The sequence below is a fragment of the Aquarana catesbeiana genome, linkage group LG04 (genome assembly GCF_042186555.1).
Source record: "Aquarana catesbeiana isolate 2022-GZ linkage group LG04, ASM4218655v1, whole genome shotgun sequence".
In the NCBI taxonomy this organism is placed as follows: domain Eukaryota; kingdom Metazoa; phylum Chordata; class Amphibia; order Anura; family Ranidae; genus Aquarana; species Aquarana catesbeiana.
Window position 1 is genome coordinate 150,423,856 of NC_133327.1, and position 20,393 is coordinate 150,444,248.

The 20,393-nt window shown below is 40.9% G+C and overlaps 2 protein-coding genes across 2 annotated transcripts in view; one reads left to right on the forward strand and one right to left on the reverse strand.

Moving 5' to 3' along the window:
- The window catches only part of TRPC1 (transient receptor potential cation channel subfamily C member 1), a 214,791-nt gene that overhangs the window by 156,734 nt on the left and 37,664 nt on the right, over window positions 1-20,393 (forward strand). The gene's annotated exons all lie outside the window — the stretch shown is intronic.
- The window catches only part of PCOLCE2 (procollagen C-endopeptidase enhancer 2), a 104,214-nt gene continuing 99,109 nt past the window's right edge, over window positions 15,289-20,393 (reverse strand). Inside the window, exon 9 of the mRNA XM_073625880.1 lies at window positions 15,289-15,753. Within this exon, the coding sequence (XP_073481981.1) occupies window positions 15,623-15,753 (131 nt within the window). The 3' untranslated portion in view covers window positions 15,289-15,622. The remainder of the gene's footprint in view (window positions 15,754-20,393) is intronic.

The window sequence follows — 20,393 nt, forward strand, 5'->3', positions numbered from 1 at the left end:
TTTTTAAAACAACAGTTTTAAAAAGCAAGTTTTCCACCAAAATGTTGTTTATAGTTAATCACATAAAGGCATGTCCAGCAAATTGCAACACGTTTGGCATTTCATCGAAGAACTTTTTCACATTAAGGCATTGAAATCCACAGATTAAAACTAACATGATTTTCGGTTCTTTCCTGGAGCAATAGAAGGCATAAGGGAGTTTTTTTGTTTCTGTTGTTTTCACTGTTTTCAGCACATTGTCACATAAACAGGGTGAATGGGACAAAATGAAGCCATTACATTCCATTAAAGTGATTCTAAACACTATTTTCTAAATAACAAACAGGTTTATACATACCTGCTCTGCAGGGGTGTAGATAAGGGGGGGTCAGGGGTGTTCAAACCCCCCCAGGGCCAAAATGAAATGCATGGTGTCCCTGCTCTGCAGCCGCACATTGGACCAGCGACAGGCAGCACTGCAGTCAGGGGCACACAGAGTGTAATAATGCTGTTGCAGCAAGTGTATTAGATCATTAGGCATACTCGCACGCATGTTGTGGTACACCGCTAGGCCAGTCTATCGGGCTCGGGCTGAAGGCTGACAGATCTATCACCAGGCAGCACAGCGGGAGCCAGCAGTGCGTGTAGTCCTGCCCACTGCACACCATGTATTCTCTTTGGCTTTCAGTGCCACTCCCACCATGGGCTTGGGAGAGGAACTTTGCCTGGGCCCTGGAGCGCAGAGTGCTTGTAAAGTGCTGTGTAGCTGCCGGCCCCCCACATGGATGAACTGCTGCTGTCCTGTGCAGGTATGTCCTTTTTTCTCTCTGGCCTAGTCTCAGAGAGTCTCAGAGAGTGTCCTCAGACTTACCACTGCTCAGACTGCTGTGCCGCTGCTGACATCCTGCTGTTCATACTAGGTAATCGTGAGTCAGTGAGAAACTGTCTGTGATTCTGTGTTGCAACTGGCAAAGTATGTGATTGAAGCTGGCTGGGCAAAATTTTGCATTGCTTGTGTTACTGACAGTTGACTGAGGCTAAGCTGAGTTTTCTATTGCTTGTGTTACTGACAGTCCAGCTTGGCACTGGCAAGCTTGTTGTGGTGCTTATTGATTCATCAGTTGGCACCACAACATGTCTGCCCTGTTTTACCCCTGGTTCATGCATATGTGGTACAGGAAACGCTGTGATCCCTGTGCATTTCCCATGCTGCATTGCAATTACACTGTGTTTTTGATCTGCTACAGGGGTCAATTCAAAGTTAACAACTCCCCAAAAGAAGGTTACAAACTGTAAGTGTTTGTCTGAACCAGATCGTATGGTTGGTTTTCAAAAAAAGGTGCCTGCACTTCTTTGGTGCGATGTGGTGCAATTCAGCCTATTCAAAATGGGCTCAAATCACATGTGAATTGCACAGGAATGCGGTGCAGTTCCTGTGCGTTTTAGTTGCAAACTTTAGTGTGAAACCAGGCTTACTGTGTTGATTGCGGTGCAATCAAGACCCATTCATTGTGAATGGGCTCAAATCGCACCAAAGTCATGCATGCACCAATTTTGAAACCACACTGCAACCGGTTTGCATGGTCGTTTTGTGAATGCCATAGCTTGGGGTGTCGTTAAAGTGGTTGTAAACCCTTTACAACCACTTTTTGCTACAGGTAAGCCTATAAAAAGGCTTACCTGTAGCTACCCCGGATATCTCCTAAACCTACACTGTTTAGGAGATATCCCCTATATCAGCATGTGCCGACGTCATCGGCACATGTGCACTGAAGAAATAGCATGTCCATGTCATTGCTTCAGCTAGTGTGCCAATCACAGCGCCGGAGCCAGCGATACCCGGAAGCAACTCCAGGAGCAATTTCGCAGGCCAGAGAGGTGTACGAGGAGTGGTGTACGAGGACCACTGCGGGAGCTTCGATCTAAGGTAAGTAATTCATAATGAGCTAGTATGCTATGCATACTAGCTCATTATGTCTTTGTCTTGCAGGTTTTTTTTTGGGGGGGGATTACAACCACTTTGGGATAGCACTGACACACACTGCAGAATGCAAGGGGGGTGCGATTTGAATGAGGTGCATGAAACGTGCGTGGATTGAGGGTTTCCCGCATTGTAGTGTACCTCCACAAATCTCCTAAGCAGTAGTGTGTTTATCCTCTGCCAGTGCAGGAAGGTGTGCAATTACACACCACCTCGCACCCGCTTATATGTGAACCTAGCCTAAAGAAAAGTCAGTGTATTCAAGGCTGGTCATTTTTTAGTTGATTGTTTTTTTTTATTCTGTGATTAATTGTAAATTGAGCTAATGTGAACACAGTGAGTGTGCTGCCTTCTACAAGATGGTGCCCTTTGTACCTGCCCAGTAAAATTCGCTATTACAGTGCACCATCCTGTGGTAGGCAGTGCATTCCCCCTTTTTTTCTTATCTGTAAAAGTAAAAAAAAAACAGGGAGTGCTCTGTCCGACACAACATGGTGCACTTTGCACCATAATAGCCAACCTTACTGAGGAGGTGCAAAGGGCACCATCTTCTTGTAGGCAGACAGCACACTCACTTTGCACCTATTCAGTTTGGACAACTAATACTGGACAATACAACAAGCAAAAAAAAATCACCCCGCTAACATAGGAAACCCCCAAAAAACCAGCAGTTCAACTGTGAAATAATCACAACAAACAGGAAAAAACAAAAAAAAACTGCGCTAAATAGTGAAATGTGAAGAAACAGTATATGCAATAAACATACACATGTATATCAATGATATCAAATCAGTAATGCAAAAATAGTAGCAAAGTTCATTAGTGTAGAGGAAACAGGAGAAGTCCCCTAACATTTCTCTGTGAGATTCCAGTGAAGAATGGAAAACGAGCACACCATGCACAGTGAACCTCCACCACCAAGTATATGCGCTTACCAGATGGGAGGCATAATTAAGCACATCTGACAACATCCAGGTAGGGCTGCTAGACAGTGGAGACATTCCTCTGGATACCACTATGGATATTGAGCATGAAGCTGGATCCCGGTATACTATTTAAGATCTCCCTCCATGTAGCCCTGGCTCCGACCAACCAACAACCCGAGTTACAAACATAAGGATGAAAGAAGGGCAGCCATAGCGTAAATCCGATAAGGAGATTTATTTAAAATATGGTAAAACACTTACAAAATATTGGTTGTAAAAAGAGCAATCGCCGGCCGGCAAGCGAGCGCCCGTTCGTGGTAGATAGCGATGACGTCAGAGCGTCACCCTCCCAACGTACGTTTCGTCTGTCACTGACGTCGTCTGGGGTAAATAAGAGCACCAAGTGTTAAAGGTCTTGTAGACACAATATTTCCATTATCATTTACCTGAGTGGTAGATTAATTCTCAAGGCAAGCACTAAAGAGCAAGAAGACTCCAACATCAATTCTATCGGATGCTGTGGCTTGATGCTGTGGCTTGCTTGGTGTGGTATAGTAAAGTAAATACCTTTCTGCACACTAATTTTAAATTCCATGGTAGGTACTGGACATATAGGATTATATGGGAACACTGATGACTAGACTTAGGGAGATACAGGTTGGGTGGATCAGAACACCTTCAGGGTCTAGGAACTCAGAATTTTACAGCAACAAAAATGGAACCCATTGGTCAACATTATTCATACACTAAACACAGTTAAGACATATCCCCCACTGCAAAATGTCCTGGCATTCCCAGAAATAATAGAGTACACAATATGCCTCCAGTAACCATGAGCAATCCAGAGATCAGCACATCAAATTGTATCCCCCCCAAAAAAGTATTTGATTTATCCGAGGTAGAACACCAAACACTATGGGGTTGACTTACTAAAGGCAAAAAGATTGATCACTTTGCAAGGGAAGTTACACTTTTCATAGGAATTTGGCTTGGAGGCTAGTGAAAAGGGTGAAGTTCTGCTGACTTCCATCATCCAATCATATGCATGCAAAAATGCTGTTTTTCTTTTTTCATTTTCCTTGAACATAAATTGGATATTCTTTGCAAAGTGAAACTTCAGCACATTCCCTAACCTCTGGTGCAAATGTCCTTGCCAAGTGAACACCCCTTTTGCCTTTAGTAAATTAACCCTTATGGCTCTTACTCTTTTTGCTGTGTAATATCGCCTATCTCTCCCTTGATTGTTATCACACTACTTTCCCCTTGCCTGCTCTTTATATGTGTTTTCTCTTTATAAAATATTAACATTTGCCTGTCTGCCACTCTCAAATGGAAAGCCGTTTTTTTTTCAAAATTCCTTGCTAAACCATAAATGGACACTAAAAATCTACAGCTGAAATAACATTTATTGATTAAGATAAATACAGTGATTAAAGTAAAATCAGATAAAAATTAAACAAACAATTTTACCATGAATATTTTTTCATCTTCATCGTGTAAATTATTTAAATACAGAGATGGCTCTATGTTTGTATTGTATATTAAAGAAATGTGTACCATTAATAAAACAAAGTATTGTGTGTTTAGAATTGTCAGCATGTGATGCATAGAGGCCTCTGCATATTTTATAAAGTATGATTTAAAGAGAAACATATGGAACTTCAACTTCTCTCTACTTCATAGTATAGGTCAAGACCTGAGAGAGGTTACTGTAAACAACAAAAGACTCATAATGGATGTCAGAAAAAGAAAGAATTTAACGACAGATAAGAAACAAATGGTCACTATTGTACCTAGGGTATATTGGTTATATTTTATTTGATATGTAATTAAGTATTATATTATAATTTAGGTTAGAATGATTCTTACAAAATCTAAAACGTATGTGTTAAAATTAGATTTTTGCCCTTATTTGCACAATAATTTCAATGAATGAATGATATAAAACTATTTTTATTACTAACTCCACTGCATTTTTAAATGTAAGAAATTTGAAAAAGTACACTTTTATTACTAAAATTAATCTGAGCTGAATTCTACTGCACGTAATGCACAATATTTATTACCTCTTACATTATATTACTATTTATCTGTCATTATTATTGTTTGCTTGTTAGTATGCATTCATTGCTTTATAAAGGCTGGTACATGGGCCGAATATCAGCCGCTATCGCCTGGTTCAACAGAAACCAGCTGACATTTGGCTCGTGTATACAGCTTGTGAGACAGAAGTCGGTCTAATGACTGGCTTTTATTGAATGGGCATGCTGCGCAACCAGAATCCGATTACTGCTTGCAGCCAATGGCTGTGAGTGCTGATTAGTGTGTTCTAGTGGGGGGCAGTCCTCCTGTAGCTTACACAATAGCTTAGCAGGAGAGATCACTGCACTAACATTGCTTAGTTAGTACGGCAACCTGTCCTTTTTTGTTTCATTCAGCCCACTTGGTTGAAAAAAAAAAAAACTGCCCGTGTGTGCTTAGCATTAGCCTAAGTGCTAATCACACTAACCTAAATGAAGTGCTATTGCAGCATGATTAATCATGGTCTACCTACATTATAAGTGTATCCAAAAGCGTGTGTGTATAAATTACATAGGGCATAACCAAAACTGCAAGGTAACCTCAATGTCTGTGCTGCGTAGTGGAGAGCATACAACTGTTATGAACTACCTAGCAGGAGTGAAAGACCCATCTGGCCAACGAAAGCTGTTTTGCCAAGGTGAACCTGTGCGGAATTTGGAATGCTGAGAGAAATTTAGTATCAACTGGAAGAGTCGGTAGAAATAGCTGGGCAAGCGGTATCTCAAATACAGGCAGGATAGAGAAGTACAGTACATAAACCTAGGGTCAAAGCCAGGAAGTCTGTCCAGAACGGGAGTGTAGAAGGATATACTGGAACTGGGAGGCCGCAACAGGACTGGGGTCAAATGGATTAAGCTAATGCAGAGAACAGGAGCAAAAAGTTCAGTACTAAAACAGAAGACTGGAGAGAGGCTGGAATGGAAGCAGGAATTGAGTAGCAGGATCTTTAGGCTGGATTGCAGTTGTAACTATAGCTTGAATAGGGTACTGTTTAACGCTAGGACTCAAAAACATTAACAAGGAGAGAGTTGAAGTGTACTGTGCATTAGTGATGCAATAACCGCACAGGAAGACCACCATCTACCTATGAACCAGTGCTGGTAGAAAAGCTCTGGACTAGATTAAGGGAATGATATGGGGATCAATAATAGGGTATGGGTAAAAAAGGCACACTGCGGTGGAGTTCAGATAATTGCTCTTTGCAGGTAATTGTATGACCCTCTCAATGATGGGCACTGGGTCACAGCTAAGTCACAGATTGGCATAGCTCTTCCTTCTATGGGCGCTAGAGTTCAGCCATCTTATTGTTTGTCATAAGTTTAATTCTGGATATTGGCTACTTTGCAATGCTATGTCTTTAGTTGATTTCTCATGAAATTACAAAAATATAAAAATAATAGTACTGTCAGTTATCATTTCCAGAAACTTTTTTGACTTTATTCAACCCATATACAACTGAAACCATAGACAAAAGCTAGGTCATGCTAGACTATTTCTTTGGAGATGTCTGGAGAATAGAGATAAATGTGCAAAGCAGAGATTATAACACTTATGAAAACTAATATGAATTTATTGACTGTAAAATACCTAGACTGATTACAGGAAAATGAGATCACTCTCATATTTTCAAATATGTGTTTAACAAATCAAGATGCTATTCATGGTCATATATCTTTTCAGTAAGATGTGTGAAATTGATGTAACAGTTTTGTGTTACTAGCCTGGAAAATTAAATGGAATTAGATTTTCCATCCCATGCAATATTGCAAACGTTTTACGAAACTCATAGAACGTTGTGAGCTGAAATTTGATTTTAGTATGAATATTTATGAATATTTATTAAAAATGTATCAGAACCTTTGAAAATACTAATATTAGAGCTGCCATCGTTGACTTGTTTTCAAAGAGCCTATCATTTTGATCCTGGCCGCACCTAGGGAAAATAATCCTTTGACATAGTACAACATTGGGGGTACAGTGTTGGACAGCACTACAGAGGAAAAAAGTTTGGTTATTTATTTAGGTTTATTTGGCTTATTTGGCTTATTTCAGATTATTGCAAAATGAGCAAACAGTGTGGCCAGGCAGTTGGAAAAGCGAATAAAATTCTAGAATGCATCACCAGCACGACAAAAAGGAGGTTCTTCTTTCCCCTATATAGATCTTTATTGAGACCTCATTTAGAATACTATGTCCAGTTCTGGAGACCTCACAAAAAAGATATTGATAAGATAGAGACATGTAACAAAAATTATGAAAGGACTGAGAGATAAAACCGGAGAGACTTCAGGGATTGAATACACTGAGCAAAATTATAAACGCAACACTTTTGTGTTTGCCCCTATTTATCATGAGCTGAACGCAAAGATCTACAACTTTTTCTTTGTGCACAAAAGGCCTATTTCTCTCAAATATTGTGCTCACTAACACAGATTTAGACAGGTTTGTGAACAATATTTGAGATAAATAGGCCTTTTGTGTACATAGAAAAAGTCGTAGATCGTTGCGTTCAGCTCATGATAAATAGGGGCAAACACAAAAGTGTTGCGTTTATAATTTTGCTCAGTGTATGTACAGTCTGGAGGAAAGAAGGGAAAGGAGAGGCATTATTGAAACATTTAAATACATCAAGGGGGTGAATAAGGTTCAAGAGGGCAGTATTTCCAATATGAGACCAAAATCAAGAACATGGGGACATGACCTGAAACTAACTGGAGGAAAGTTCAAAATTTATCTTAGAAAGTATTATTTTACTGAAAGGGAAGTTGAGGTGTGGAATAAACTTCCAGCAGATGTAGTGAGCCAGTCAAAAGTAAGTGGTTTCAAACATGCTGGGGACAAACATAGATGTATACTCAGACAAAAAAAAGTTAATGGAACCCCCCCCCCCCACACACACACACACACACACACACACACACACACACAAAAACCCCAAAACACACACACACAAAAAACGGACAGACTTGATGGACTTCGTCTTTTTTCTGCCATCTAAACTATGCATACAATAGAGGTGAAGTGAGGAAGCCATGTTTGAGGTCTAGGATTAATGAAAACCATGGCTTCCTCAGTACAGTACAGTGAGTGAGTATACTGAAACCAGGTATTTTGGTGGCTGCTGCAAAAAAAGAGGGGGAAGCTAAGGGAGCACTGAAAAGGTAAGAATAAAAGGGTGGGGTGGTTGTTTTTAAATAGAAACTGTCAGTTTGCCCCAAATAGGCAAGGTAACAGTGTCTCTTTTAACATTTAACCTCCTCTAAAACTTAAAGTGGTTATAAAGCTTTTTTTTTATATAAAAATAACAAACATTCCTATGCTTAACTGCTCTGTGCAATGGTTTTGCACAGAGCAGCCCCGATCCTCTTCTTCTGGGGTCCCCAGCCGGCACTCCAGGCCCCTCCTCTTCATCAGTGCGTGCTTACTCCTGAGTCCCACTGCTGCGGCAATTCACACAGACATCGGGAATCGGCCCCGCCCCCTGCTTCCTGCTCCCATTTCACCAGATTTGATTGACAGCACTCATGCACATTGCTGGATCAGATGGACTCAGGAGAAGAGCTGCAGCACAGAAGATTTTTCACATTTGGTGTAAACCCCTAAGGCTTTAGAACCACTTTAACCAGACTTTATACAGACACCTTAAAGTAGAACTAAAGGCAAAACCTTTTTTGTTTTTCACTTTGGATAGAACGAGAGAAAGGTAAAACCCATCAGTTTTTTTTGCCATCTGTGTCCCATTGGGGAGACTTTTCTTTAGATCCTGTCGCCAAAACAAGACACCACAAGTGTCTCTATTGGAAAATTTCCACTCTATTGCTGTTCTGGTGAATAGCTCTAACAGGGGCACAGACAACAATAAAAACATGGACGGATTTTCTAATCTCTTTCCACTCTATTCCAAATTTGAGGTATCAAAAAATTTTATCCCAAGGCCACTTTCTCAGTGTTTGAGACGTTCAAGTTCCTGCCAATCTGGCTTTGGTTATATTTAACTCTTAGATCCTTAGAATTAACCCTAAAACTTAACCCCACTAAAATGTAACCCTAAATTTGACTTTTGATGCTATCCCTAATTTAACATTACCATTAATATTAAACGAACTCCTTTAAATTCATACCTATCTTACCTTGTCCTTAAAGTGGTTGTAAAGGCAGACGTTTTTTTTATCTTAATGCATTCTATGCCATGAGATAAAAAGCCTTCAGTGTGCAGCAGCTCACCCTAATTCTTACCTGAGCCCCATCTCTATCCAGCGATGTTGAGAGACTCAGCTGTCCGGGACTCCCCTACTCATTGGCTGAGACAGCAGCGTGGCATTAGTGGCTACCACTGCTGTCAATCAAAGTCATTGAGCCAATGAGGAAATAGAGGGGGCGGGGCAGCTGCAGCTTGGCTCGGGTGCCCCCATAGCAAGCTTCTTGCTGTAGGAGCACTCAAAAGGAGGAGGGGCCAGAAGCACCAAAGAGGGACCTGAGAAGAGGAGGATTCGGGCTGCTCTGTGCAAAACCACTGCATAGAGAAGGTAAGTATTACATGTTTGTTATTTTTAACGAAAAAAAAAGTGAGACTTTAGTCTCACTTTAATAGTACCTAACCATCCCACATTAAAAAATAAGAAATAAATAATAAAAAAATCACCACATCTCTGTGCCTAAAACAAGCAGAGCCAGGTTGCTGACATCTTATACAAACACATTTGTGAATAATCATTTCTTTTATAATGATAAGATATTTTAGATTTACTGTACTTTAAAAAGTGAGCTATTTCTAAACATGTGATAAAAGCTGACATTTCTTCAGATTTTGACTTTGAAAGCATTCTTGCCAATTGTGATGGTTAACTTCAGTCTCAGTGGCTTGGCACTATTTATGGAATGTGTAAATGATAGAGCACTTGGTCTCTCCTACAATACATCCAAGTCCTTCCTATTCATACACACATAACAATGAAGGTTTACTTTGTATCGTATAGTTCAGATCTGGATCGTATATAGCAGTTATTGTCCTCAATTTCAATGCACTTTGCTGTACTTTATCTTTAACTGTGTTATTACACATGAGGACAGTCCAGCCGGGGTGTGGATTTGGGCAAACTTTATACTTCTCAGCGAGGAAGGAAAATATCACTGTATTAACAGGAGATCAGTTAAATGTGTCTTGATGTTATTCCAATGCTCTATGTGGCAAAAATTGAAGGGAGGTGGCTATATACGAGTGCCAGCCATTATCGAATGCGCATAATTTAACCCTTAGCCCAGGGAGAGTGTGCCTGTTACCCTATCATAGTTTTCCCATTTTATTCTATTATTGATTGATATGAAATAACATTTCAATTAGTTACACTTAGCAATAGTTTCAGGGAAAACATGAAATCACAAGTAGAATAATAGCATTTCAATAAAGAACAAGGGTTACGACAGCAGCATGGGGGATGCCATTGCTAGCCTCCTTCTGAAAATGCTAGTGGTGTGGCTGTGTCTGGATTCAATCATTTTGAGTTACACACCCAGAAATAGGAAGCTGTATTGACACCAGAAAGTGGTGCGGGAAACCTGCTTTCCGTACACATTTCCTGCACTACGTTCAAATTGCACTACAGTTGCGATCTGCAGCGTGTGCCAGTGTCACGTTAATGACACCCAAATCACAGGTCCCAAACACAGTGCATTCGCCTACATCAGATCCATGGTACAGAAGTACCATGCGATCCGGATGCAGTGTGTTTTTTAAAGTAGTGCAGTCACAACTTTTGGTGCGGTCCGTGGTCGGTGGGTTTGATTTACTAATGGTTAATAGGCTGTTCACTTTGCAAGGGAATTTGCACCAGAGGTTAGTGAATGTGGTGAAGATTTTCTTTGCAAAGAATACCCATTTATGTTCTTGGGAAAAAAAACAGAATTTTTGCTAGCACGTGATTGGATGATGGAAGTCAGCAGAGCTTCACCACATTCACTAAGCTCTGGGGAAAATTCCCTTCCAAAGTGAACAGTCTATTTGCCTTTAGTAAATCAACCCCAGTGTCTCAAGAAGCACTGAAGCCAGGAAATTAGCACTTTTAAGCCTAGTACAGGCTGAATGTCAGACGAGCATGCTGGAAAACCAGCAGCCTACCCGCTCCCGATCAGTGGCAGTCCCCCTGTCAGAACACAATGGAACAGCAGGGGAGATTGCTGTACAAACATCGGACTGCTAGTACATTGGCTCTGACTGATGTGGTGTGTACTAGGCTTAAAGAGAGGTGATCAATAGCAGCCTACATAAAACTCGCCTGCCAGGGGCAAGTCTATACAAAACTAACATTTTAGTACATGGTTCAAGAGATCTTGTGAGGTTAAAGTAGAACTCAAGGCTTTTTTTTAATTTCATATAGTGTAAGGGAGGTTTATAACCCCTGTCATCTTTATTTTTGCCATCTGTACCCCATTGGGGAGAGTTTTCTTCACTTTTTGTCTTATAACCAAAACGGGAAATGAGAGGAAATACCCCGAAAGTGAGGGATTCCCTGGTTGTAAACAATATCACCAGAACTAGTGTCCCATAGGAGGATTTCCACTCTATTCTGGTTACAACTCAAAATTTGTGATTTTCTATCACTTTCACTTTCAGTGGTGTTAACGGTAAACAGGACAAAGAGGAAGTGTGAATCTCCCTAACGGGGACACAGATGTTAATTCTTTTAGAATCTGTAGTAAAAACTACCTGAATCTGGCTCATGTTCTTGTACTGAAACTGGCGCAAGGCTTTCATGAGCTAGGCACAGGCCATATTAAAGGGGCTTTACTACCAGAAACATGACATTATTGAATTCCCCTGATTGTTCCATAACATTGTTTGGCTTACCCAAGCTAAGCTGACATTAGATTCATAGCTTGCCTCATGCAATGATCAGCATGAAAGATAGTATCCTTGGTCAATAGTTTTCTTTCTGCAAGAGCATATAGCTTTAGAGCAGAAGATTCCAGTGAATACTTCATTTACAGTCCCTATTTCACTTTTATTGTTAGTTACAAACTCTGTACACAGATTTATGAAAAGGCTCCTATTTTATTGGCGGAACTGAGGATGGAGTCTTGTCTTTAATGCTCCAAATAGCACTTAGATCCAGATTATGTAGTCTTTAAATAGATAGGATGTAATGGATACATAACCTAATGACACATCAACTTCTATAAAAACCATATTCCAATATGTACAGGTTAAAAAGCTTTACCCAGGACCCCCAGAAGTGTCAGATGTAAAAGAAAAGTGGCTGATCCTGCTTACTGTTATCCAACAGAGAAGGTCCAAGATGTGTCTGGTTGATGAGCCTCAGTACTGGTTTCTTGCAGCTTTGTTTGAGTACTCTTTCCCAGGAGTTTATTCCCAGCAGCTATGATCCTGGCATTTAAATCAACCTTCTTATTGATTCCCTTCAACAGGTGCCTAATCAATTTTTGCAGTTTTCTGTGCTACTCCAGCAGATGCTGCAGGTGGAATGGCAACTTTCATATTTAGGAATTATGTCTGAGACTGTTTTAAGAGTAATCACAATGTCCAGTTGTGTGTAATTTATAACCATTAGGAATTCCAAGATGGATGCCTGAAAACTTCATGGACATATGACAGCTCAGTATTCTCTGTTTATCAATGTTGGGATCATACCCCAGGCTGTAGTTAGCCGAGCTGTCTGGATTTTTATGGATGTTGTATTGGAATCCTTAAGCTCTGTTATCGTTACTCTAGCCAGCTTATGTTGGTGTGTTCCAGAAGTTTGAGCTAGGATAAATATTTTTTGGAGGTATGAATATTTATTGGACTGGCCAATGTATCCAAAGGGATTGTGCTAGGTTACTAATACATATTTTAAGTCTCTTAGGATTTCAGGAGTTACTAGTAAGTGTTTCTAGCAGACAAGCATGTGGAAACCCAGCGCCACAGCTTGTCTATCTGGATTTATGTGTGACCCAGAGACAATAAAGGTAGTTCAGACCCAGAAACCTCTGCTATCAGGATCTAAAAGTAATTTAACTAAGGATGCAGACTATACCAAAGAAATGTTGTCAAGAATGGCATATCAGTGGTCAGGGCTGCTGTTAGAAATCTCCCCCAAAAACCAGTGCTGGGTTATTAGGACAAGTACCAGACCTAATTTCTCAATATTTGAAATGAATATCAGATATTCCATTGTTGGTGGTGCAGAGCTGCAGACAGCTCTCGGTGTTAGGTCAGGTAGGTCATCATGTGGACTTTCACTTAGCTAAATTATAATTCTGAGTGGATTTAGTTTATATACAGGGGAGTCATGCAGCATAGGATAAAGTGACAAGAGGCATTGTGAAAAGCTTTTAAATAAGGCTGCAATTACAGGACAAAGCTTCAGGTTCAGTTACCAGGCTCCATGTCACTGCTCCAGTGCTGTCTCCAGCTCCGCTCCCTCCACTTCCTGCTTTCACAGAAGAAACTGAGGACAGCGACGCTATAGGCTCCTGCTGCTGTCAGTCAAACTCCTGTGAAGAGGAAGTGGGGACATGGCTTACTGGCACTGTATATGTCTATGGCCCACACACAAATAGGGGGGAGCCAGCTAAGTGCAGCATAAAAGGACACCTTTATTAACCCCTAGGCAATGATGGTTACACAAATATGCGGCCTCTTGACAGGTGGGCCTTGGCGCCATGAGGCTGCATATTTACATACCAATTTGCAGACACACCTGTGCTGCAAGCCCGTGCGATTGGAAGCTTCCCGTTCATGTGACTGCCATGACAGCCTATCCCTTAAAGGGCCGGGAGGTGCTCGCGCAAAGGGGTTAATAAAGCCAAATGCAAACTCACATGCCACAGTCTGCAATGTGCTTGTCATAGATAAAAGCCAGTCAAATCCTGATGTGGGATGGTTAGGTACTATTAAAGTGAGACTAAAGTCTCACTTTTTTTTTCGTTAAAAATAACAAACATGTAATACTTACCTTCTCTATGCAGTGGTTTTGCACAGAGCAGCCCCGATCCTCCTCTTCTCGGGTCCCTCTTTGGTGCTTCTGGCCCCTCCTCCTGTTGAGTGCTCCTACAGCAAGAAGCTTGCTATGGGGGCACCCGAGCGGCAGCTGCCCCGCCCCCTCTATTTCCTCATTGGCTCAATGACTTTGATTGACAGCAGTGGTAGCCAGATTCCGATAAGCCCCCCCACCCGCAGACCCCGACAACCAACGGCCAGGGTTGTCGGGAAGAGGCCCTTGTCCTCATCAACATGGGGACAAGGTGCTTTGGGGTGGGGGGGCCCCGCAGGGCCCCCCCTCCCCCAAAGCACCCACCCCCCATGTTGAGGGCATGCGGCCTGGTACGGTTCAGGAGGGGGGGGGCGCTCGCTCGTCCCCACCCCCTTTCCTGACCGGCCGGGCTGCGTGCTCGGATCGGGGTCTGGTATGGATTTTAGGGGGGACCCCACGCCATTTTTTTCGTAGGGGGTTCCCTTTATAACCCATACCAGACCTAAGGGCCTGGTATGACCCGCGACGGGGCTCGCAAGGTATCAATCTCGCCGATAAAAGCGACAAGATTGACTTCCTTTTCTAGTCCCGTCGTACCCGAGTCACGTTCAAAATGAACGGACTTGTCCATGTGTGGGCAAGTCCGTTCATTCTGAAAGTCCGCCATAACTCCGGCGAAAGTCCGTCGGAAAGACGGGCGGACCTAGCCCGCCGGAAAGTCCGGTCGTGTGTGGGCAAGTCCGTCCGTTTTAAAGTCCGGCGCACCTGGCGGACAAAGTCCGTCGGAAAGTATGCCGGACCAAGTATGCCAGAAAGCCAGAAAGTCCGATCGTGTGTACGCGGCATTAGAAATCGTTTCAAGAAAAATTCCCCATCCCAATTTATTGAATTTTCTCATCACTATGGTTGAAAATGACCATCGATTTGACCCCATTAATGATTAGAACATTGAACGAAGCTTATTAAAATAAAAACATTATCACAAAATTCTACCAGTGTATAGCCAGTGGGAAGGACCCCCCCCCCCCCCCCCATGACAGCAACTAAGCCTGTCTAATGCACACTCACGCCCCCAGTGTAGGAAAAAGGGTAGAGAGCGTAGTGCTTTCTGGTACATTTTTCCCACATTGCCGGAGTACAGAGTTTCCTAGATTGGAGTTTTGTACTTTAACTCAGTTGTTAATAACTGCATTGTTATTATTAGTGTATATTTTCATAACCATAAAAGAACATTTGTGAATAGGTTTTATTAAGCATAGGTCGCACACAAACCAGCATTTAAAAAGACATTTCACTGGAAAAAAAAATCTCAGTCAAAAGAAGAAAAAAGTATAAATATTGCACTTAGAAATTTTCATATGTTACAAGACCATATTATTATTACTAAAAATATATTTCTCAAAGTTTTCAGAAATGTATAAATAAAACAAATTCAAAAGTAGTCAGAACCTAGAACAGTTCAGTTTATATCACTGGAATCTCGATGGGAGAAGCTTATTTGACAGCACCCCCTAGTGGAGGTGCTAATAAGTACAATTGTAGGAGATGGCTGCCCATGGCAGCTGTCACTGTGCCGTAGGCCCAGCACAAGTCAGTGTTCTTGATGGATTGAACTGTGGGTACATTTAATTTCCCTCTTGAAACAGGGGAAACACAGTCAAATTTGTTAAAAACAGAAATGATGTCTAACATCTCTTATTTTTCAGTGCGTTTAGCATTTTTTGGTTCTTCGTCTTGAAGCTCATTACAAAGCTGTTGGGAAAGACCTTTGCTCTGCCTTCTTCATCTACTTGGCCCATGATAATATAATTCAAGCCTGTGGAGGAAAGAGGAGAACAAATTAGGACACTCACTATCAAATCTTACTTAAAGAATGCTTATGTTCACATATAATTCCCAATCACATGGCGATTTTTTTTTTTTTTAAATGCTGCATCCCCCATCTTGAAATGTATAAAGTCTGAAGAATGGATCTGAGTTATCCCAAAAGCTTGCATATTTAAAGCGGTATTAACCGCTTCAGCCCCAGAAGATTTTACCCCCCTTACAGACCAGAGCACTTTTTGCGATTCAGCACTGCGTCGCTTTAACTGACAATTGCGTGGTCGTGTGACGTTGCGCCCAAACAAAATTGATGACCTTTTTTTCCCACAAATAGAGCTTTCTTTTGGTGGTATTTGATCACCTCTGCGGTTTTTGTTTGCGCTATAAACAAAAAAAGAGCGACAATTTTGAAAAAAAAGAAATATTTTTTACTTTTTGCTATAATAAATATCCCCCAAAAATATATATAAAAAACACATTTTTTCCTCAGTTTAGGCCGATATGTATTCTACATATTTTTGGTAAAAAATAAAAAAATAAAAAAAAATCGCAATAAGCGCATATTGACTGGTTTGCGCAACGGTTACAGCGTCTACAAAATAGGGAATAGTTTTATGGCATTTTTATTATTAATTATTTTTTATTAGTAATGGCGGCGATCTGCGATTTTTATCATGACTGCAACTTTATGGAGGACATATCGGACACTTTTGACACTATTTTGGGACCATTGTCATTTATACAGCGATCAGTGCTATAAAAATGTAAATGACACTGGCAGGCAAGGGGTTAAACACTAGTGGGCGATCAAGGGGTTAAGTGTGTCCTAGGAAGTGATTAAAACTGTGTGGGGGATGGGCTACCACTGACATGACAGCGATCACTGCTCCCGATCACTGGGAGCAGTAGATCCCTGTCATGTCACTATGCAGAACAGGGAAATGCCTTGGTTACATAGGCATCTCCCCGTTCAGCCGCTCTGTGACACGATTGCGGGACACCGGCGGACATCAAGTCCGCAGTACCCGCGGCCCCAACCCCCTGCCAATTAAAGGGGACATACAGGCCATTTGACCACCGCTGCCATTATGCCAACATATATCGTCGTGCAGCGGTCGGCAAGTGGTTATACTCAAAATCAAAAATGTAATATATCGCAGTTTACTGATCCTTAGATGTGGTGGCTGCATTAGTTTTCTTTCTTTAGGCTTTTCCCTCCATTATCACCTGGTGATCTTGCCAGTAACACATCTCCTGTATTAGAATGCCCCCATTCTGGATAAAGGGGCACAGGGGCACATTTGGACAGTAGCAATGTCAGTTTGGAGGGAGGGGAGTGTTAGATGTACTAACAGATTTAGATACACTAACAAACTGAAGCCACACTCCAGCTCACGCTGCAGTTACACAAGCAGCTGCAGAAATATTTTTTTCTTTATTTGGGATAAAGATTTTACATGAATAAATAAAAGCAGATCAGTGTAAGTACCTCTGCCAGTGGTAAATGGTTTGTGTCTTTTTTCAACCTCACCTACTATGTAACTATGTAGCTATGTAACTATGTCTCAACATTTTAACTGATGCAGTTGCAGGAGAACGTGTTCTGTTGAAAAACAACAGACCTATTGGCTAGATCACCAGATGAAAATAAAGGAAAAAAAGTCTAAAAAGGAAAACTACTGCAGCCACCAGATCTAAGAACTTGTAAGCTACAATATAATAAATGTTTGCATTTTAGCTTTTTTAATACCACTTACATAACTCAAGTTAGCCAATAAAGGGAATCACATAATCTTTAAACTTTCTGCAACAAATCTTATCAAACATTTTTAAATGCCTGCACTTCAACAATTTAATAAAGTATTCTGTATTAAAAAGTATCTGTTGTCCATTTACGAGGCGGACAGTCTGTGGGCAGATTCAGCCTTGCAGGACCTACTGTAGTGACATCACTGCAGCACCTTATGTGATACCATCAGTTCTTATACAGCTGTATCCCTATAAACCATTTATGTTTTAGAAAATCCTATTCCAAACAACAAAATGGCTAATTTATATGCCTATATGTTGGCTGAAATAAAAGATTAGAACAAAGCATTAATGTGCATAAAGTGATCCCATTTTGCTTTGTATATCCAGTTATGCAAGATTTTAATACTGGTGTGAGTAAATGTTTCATATATACCTGTTGATCCTTACAGTTTTGATACTCTCTACAGCCTTTTTAATAGGGTAATCACTAGCCCAAAGTTCTGCAAGACATAGACTGTTATTTACGAAAGGCAAATCCACTTTGCACTATAAGTGCAAAGTACACTTGAAATTGCACTGAAAGTGCACTTGGAAGTGCAGTCGCTGTAAATCTGAGGGGTAGATCTGAAATGAGGGGAAGCTCTGCTGATTTTATCATCCAATCATGTGCTAAAATGTGTTTTTTTATTTTCCTTGCATGTCCCTCTCAGATCTACAGCAACTGCACTTCCAAGTGCACTTTTAGTGCAAAGTGGATTTGCCTTTCGTAAATAACCCCTTAGTCTCCCTGTGCTCTTTCCAATCTGCTGCAGTCTATGTCCCATGCTGGCTGATTGACAGCTGTTCTGGCCATTTAGCAGTTGAGTCAGGGACCTAATGTAAATGTGACTGCCCCATATACTGGACAGCTTAGTCTTTTTTTTATTTTATTTTGCCTATACTTACACTTTACAGCTAAAGTTCTGCTTTTTTATATAGTTTTCTTGGCATAGTTATGTTGATCCAACTTGGACCAATTTAAGTATTCGTATTCCGTACTTGGTTAATCTCTGTGGAAGTGGAGAATCACTTTAGTAGCCACCACTACTACACTGATCCTCACTGTCCTCCAGATCCTGTGCCGAGCAGCTGCCATGCTGCATTGTAACCACAGGGGGCTGCTCACTTGGCAAGGGCACCATTCAATGAACACCTTGCATGTTTCTCAATGAAAGCAAAGCGTTCTCTAATTGGACGAGGTGGAGATTGTGAAGTCAACATTCCGCCTCTCCACTTTGCCCAATCAAAGAACGCTTTGCATTTATTGAGGAGGATGCAAGCCGTTCCCTGAATGGTGCCCGTGCTGAGTGAGCAACCCCCTGTGAAGTTACTATGCAGTTACTCGGCACTGGACTTGGAACAGTGATCACTGTAGTAGTTATTTTCTGCTTCCACAAGGATCAGCCAGGTATGGGATATGTATACCGTGTTTCCCCGAAAATAAGCCCGGGTCTTATGTTAATTTTGGCAACAAAAGACACAGTAGGGCTTATTTTTGGGGTAGGTCTTATCATGTAATGTACTGTTTTCTCTCCAGTTCTCTCCCTGCCTGTCAGGAATCCCCAGTGTGAACCCAGTTAAATTGGTTGTAAAATCCTATAATCCACTCTATCACAGTATTATATAATGGGACGTATGTACAAATAGGTGCTCAACCAGAGCGTCTTCAGCTGTTATTACCTGTGCAGCGGCGGCTGGCTTTGATGAGGGATCCCCTGTCAGGTATGCTTGGACACTTTTTAACCTTGGATGGCTGCAAGCCTTGACCTGGTTCTTTTTGACAAGGCCTTTTTTCTGTTTTTTACATCTCTTGATATTTCAATGTTTCACCAATGTGTGGGGGACATCTTAATAGTATCCTATGCTTTGTTGCCTGTCACTGGTAACAATGTGTAAGGGCTGGAGGATGGATTTCTTTGACTACTATATGGATACATTGTGAGTCCTTACACTTCTTTATAGATGCTATACACTGCCATATTAGGTAAGTTATATCTGCCTGGCGTGTACAGTGTGCCCTAGTGATTAATAATTATACATCATCTTTTCTTCTTTTTTTCCTCCCCCCTTTATTTCTTTATTTATATATTTGTTAAAAATATTTTTTTTAGACCTTTATATCATACATATTGCCCAAGGGGTTGTCCCCTCTTCTCAAGCAGCTACCCTGATGTTTTCAGCCGTATTGCTAACATCTTTACTATATAGTTAGTTTACCTGTGATATAATCTTCACTCTATCTTCAGGCCTTTTTTTACTATAATATATATATATATATATATATATATATATATATATATATATATATTGTACGTTCTATCAGAATTTATGTTTATGTTTCAAGATTGATGTTATCTGTATGTTTCTATTTTCACACATAATAGTTTGCCTAAAGCTCCTGAAAAAGCGCTCACCGCGTCACATGTAGAGCAAGCGTAAGTTTTTCACATAACTGTACATCATAACCAGCACTCCGGAATTCACTGTACTTCAGACATCCTTCTCTATTCTGTGTAGTGCAGTAGGTTGATGCTAGAGATGTCTACACTTTGTATAAACCATTAGTGTGAATTTTAAACTTTATTGTTATTATTGCTGTTTTTTATATTAACTGATTCAGCCCCGGAAGATTTGGCTGCTGAATGACCAGGCCATTTTTTGCTATACGGCACTGTGTCGCTTTAACTGACAATTGCACGGTCGTACGATGTTGTACCCAAACAAAATTGATGTCCTTTCTTTCCCCACAAATAAAGCTTCCTTTTGGTGGTATATGATCATCTCTGCAGTTTTTATTTTTTGCGCTATAAACAAAAAAAGAGCGACAATTTTGAAAAAAAA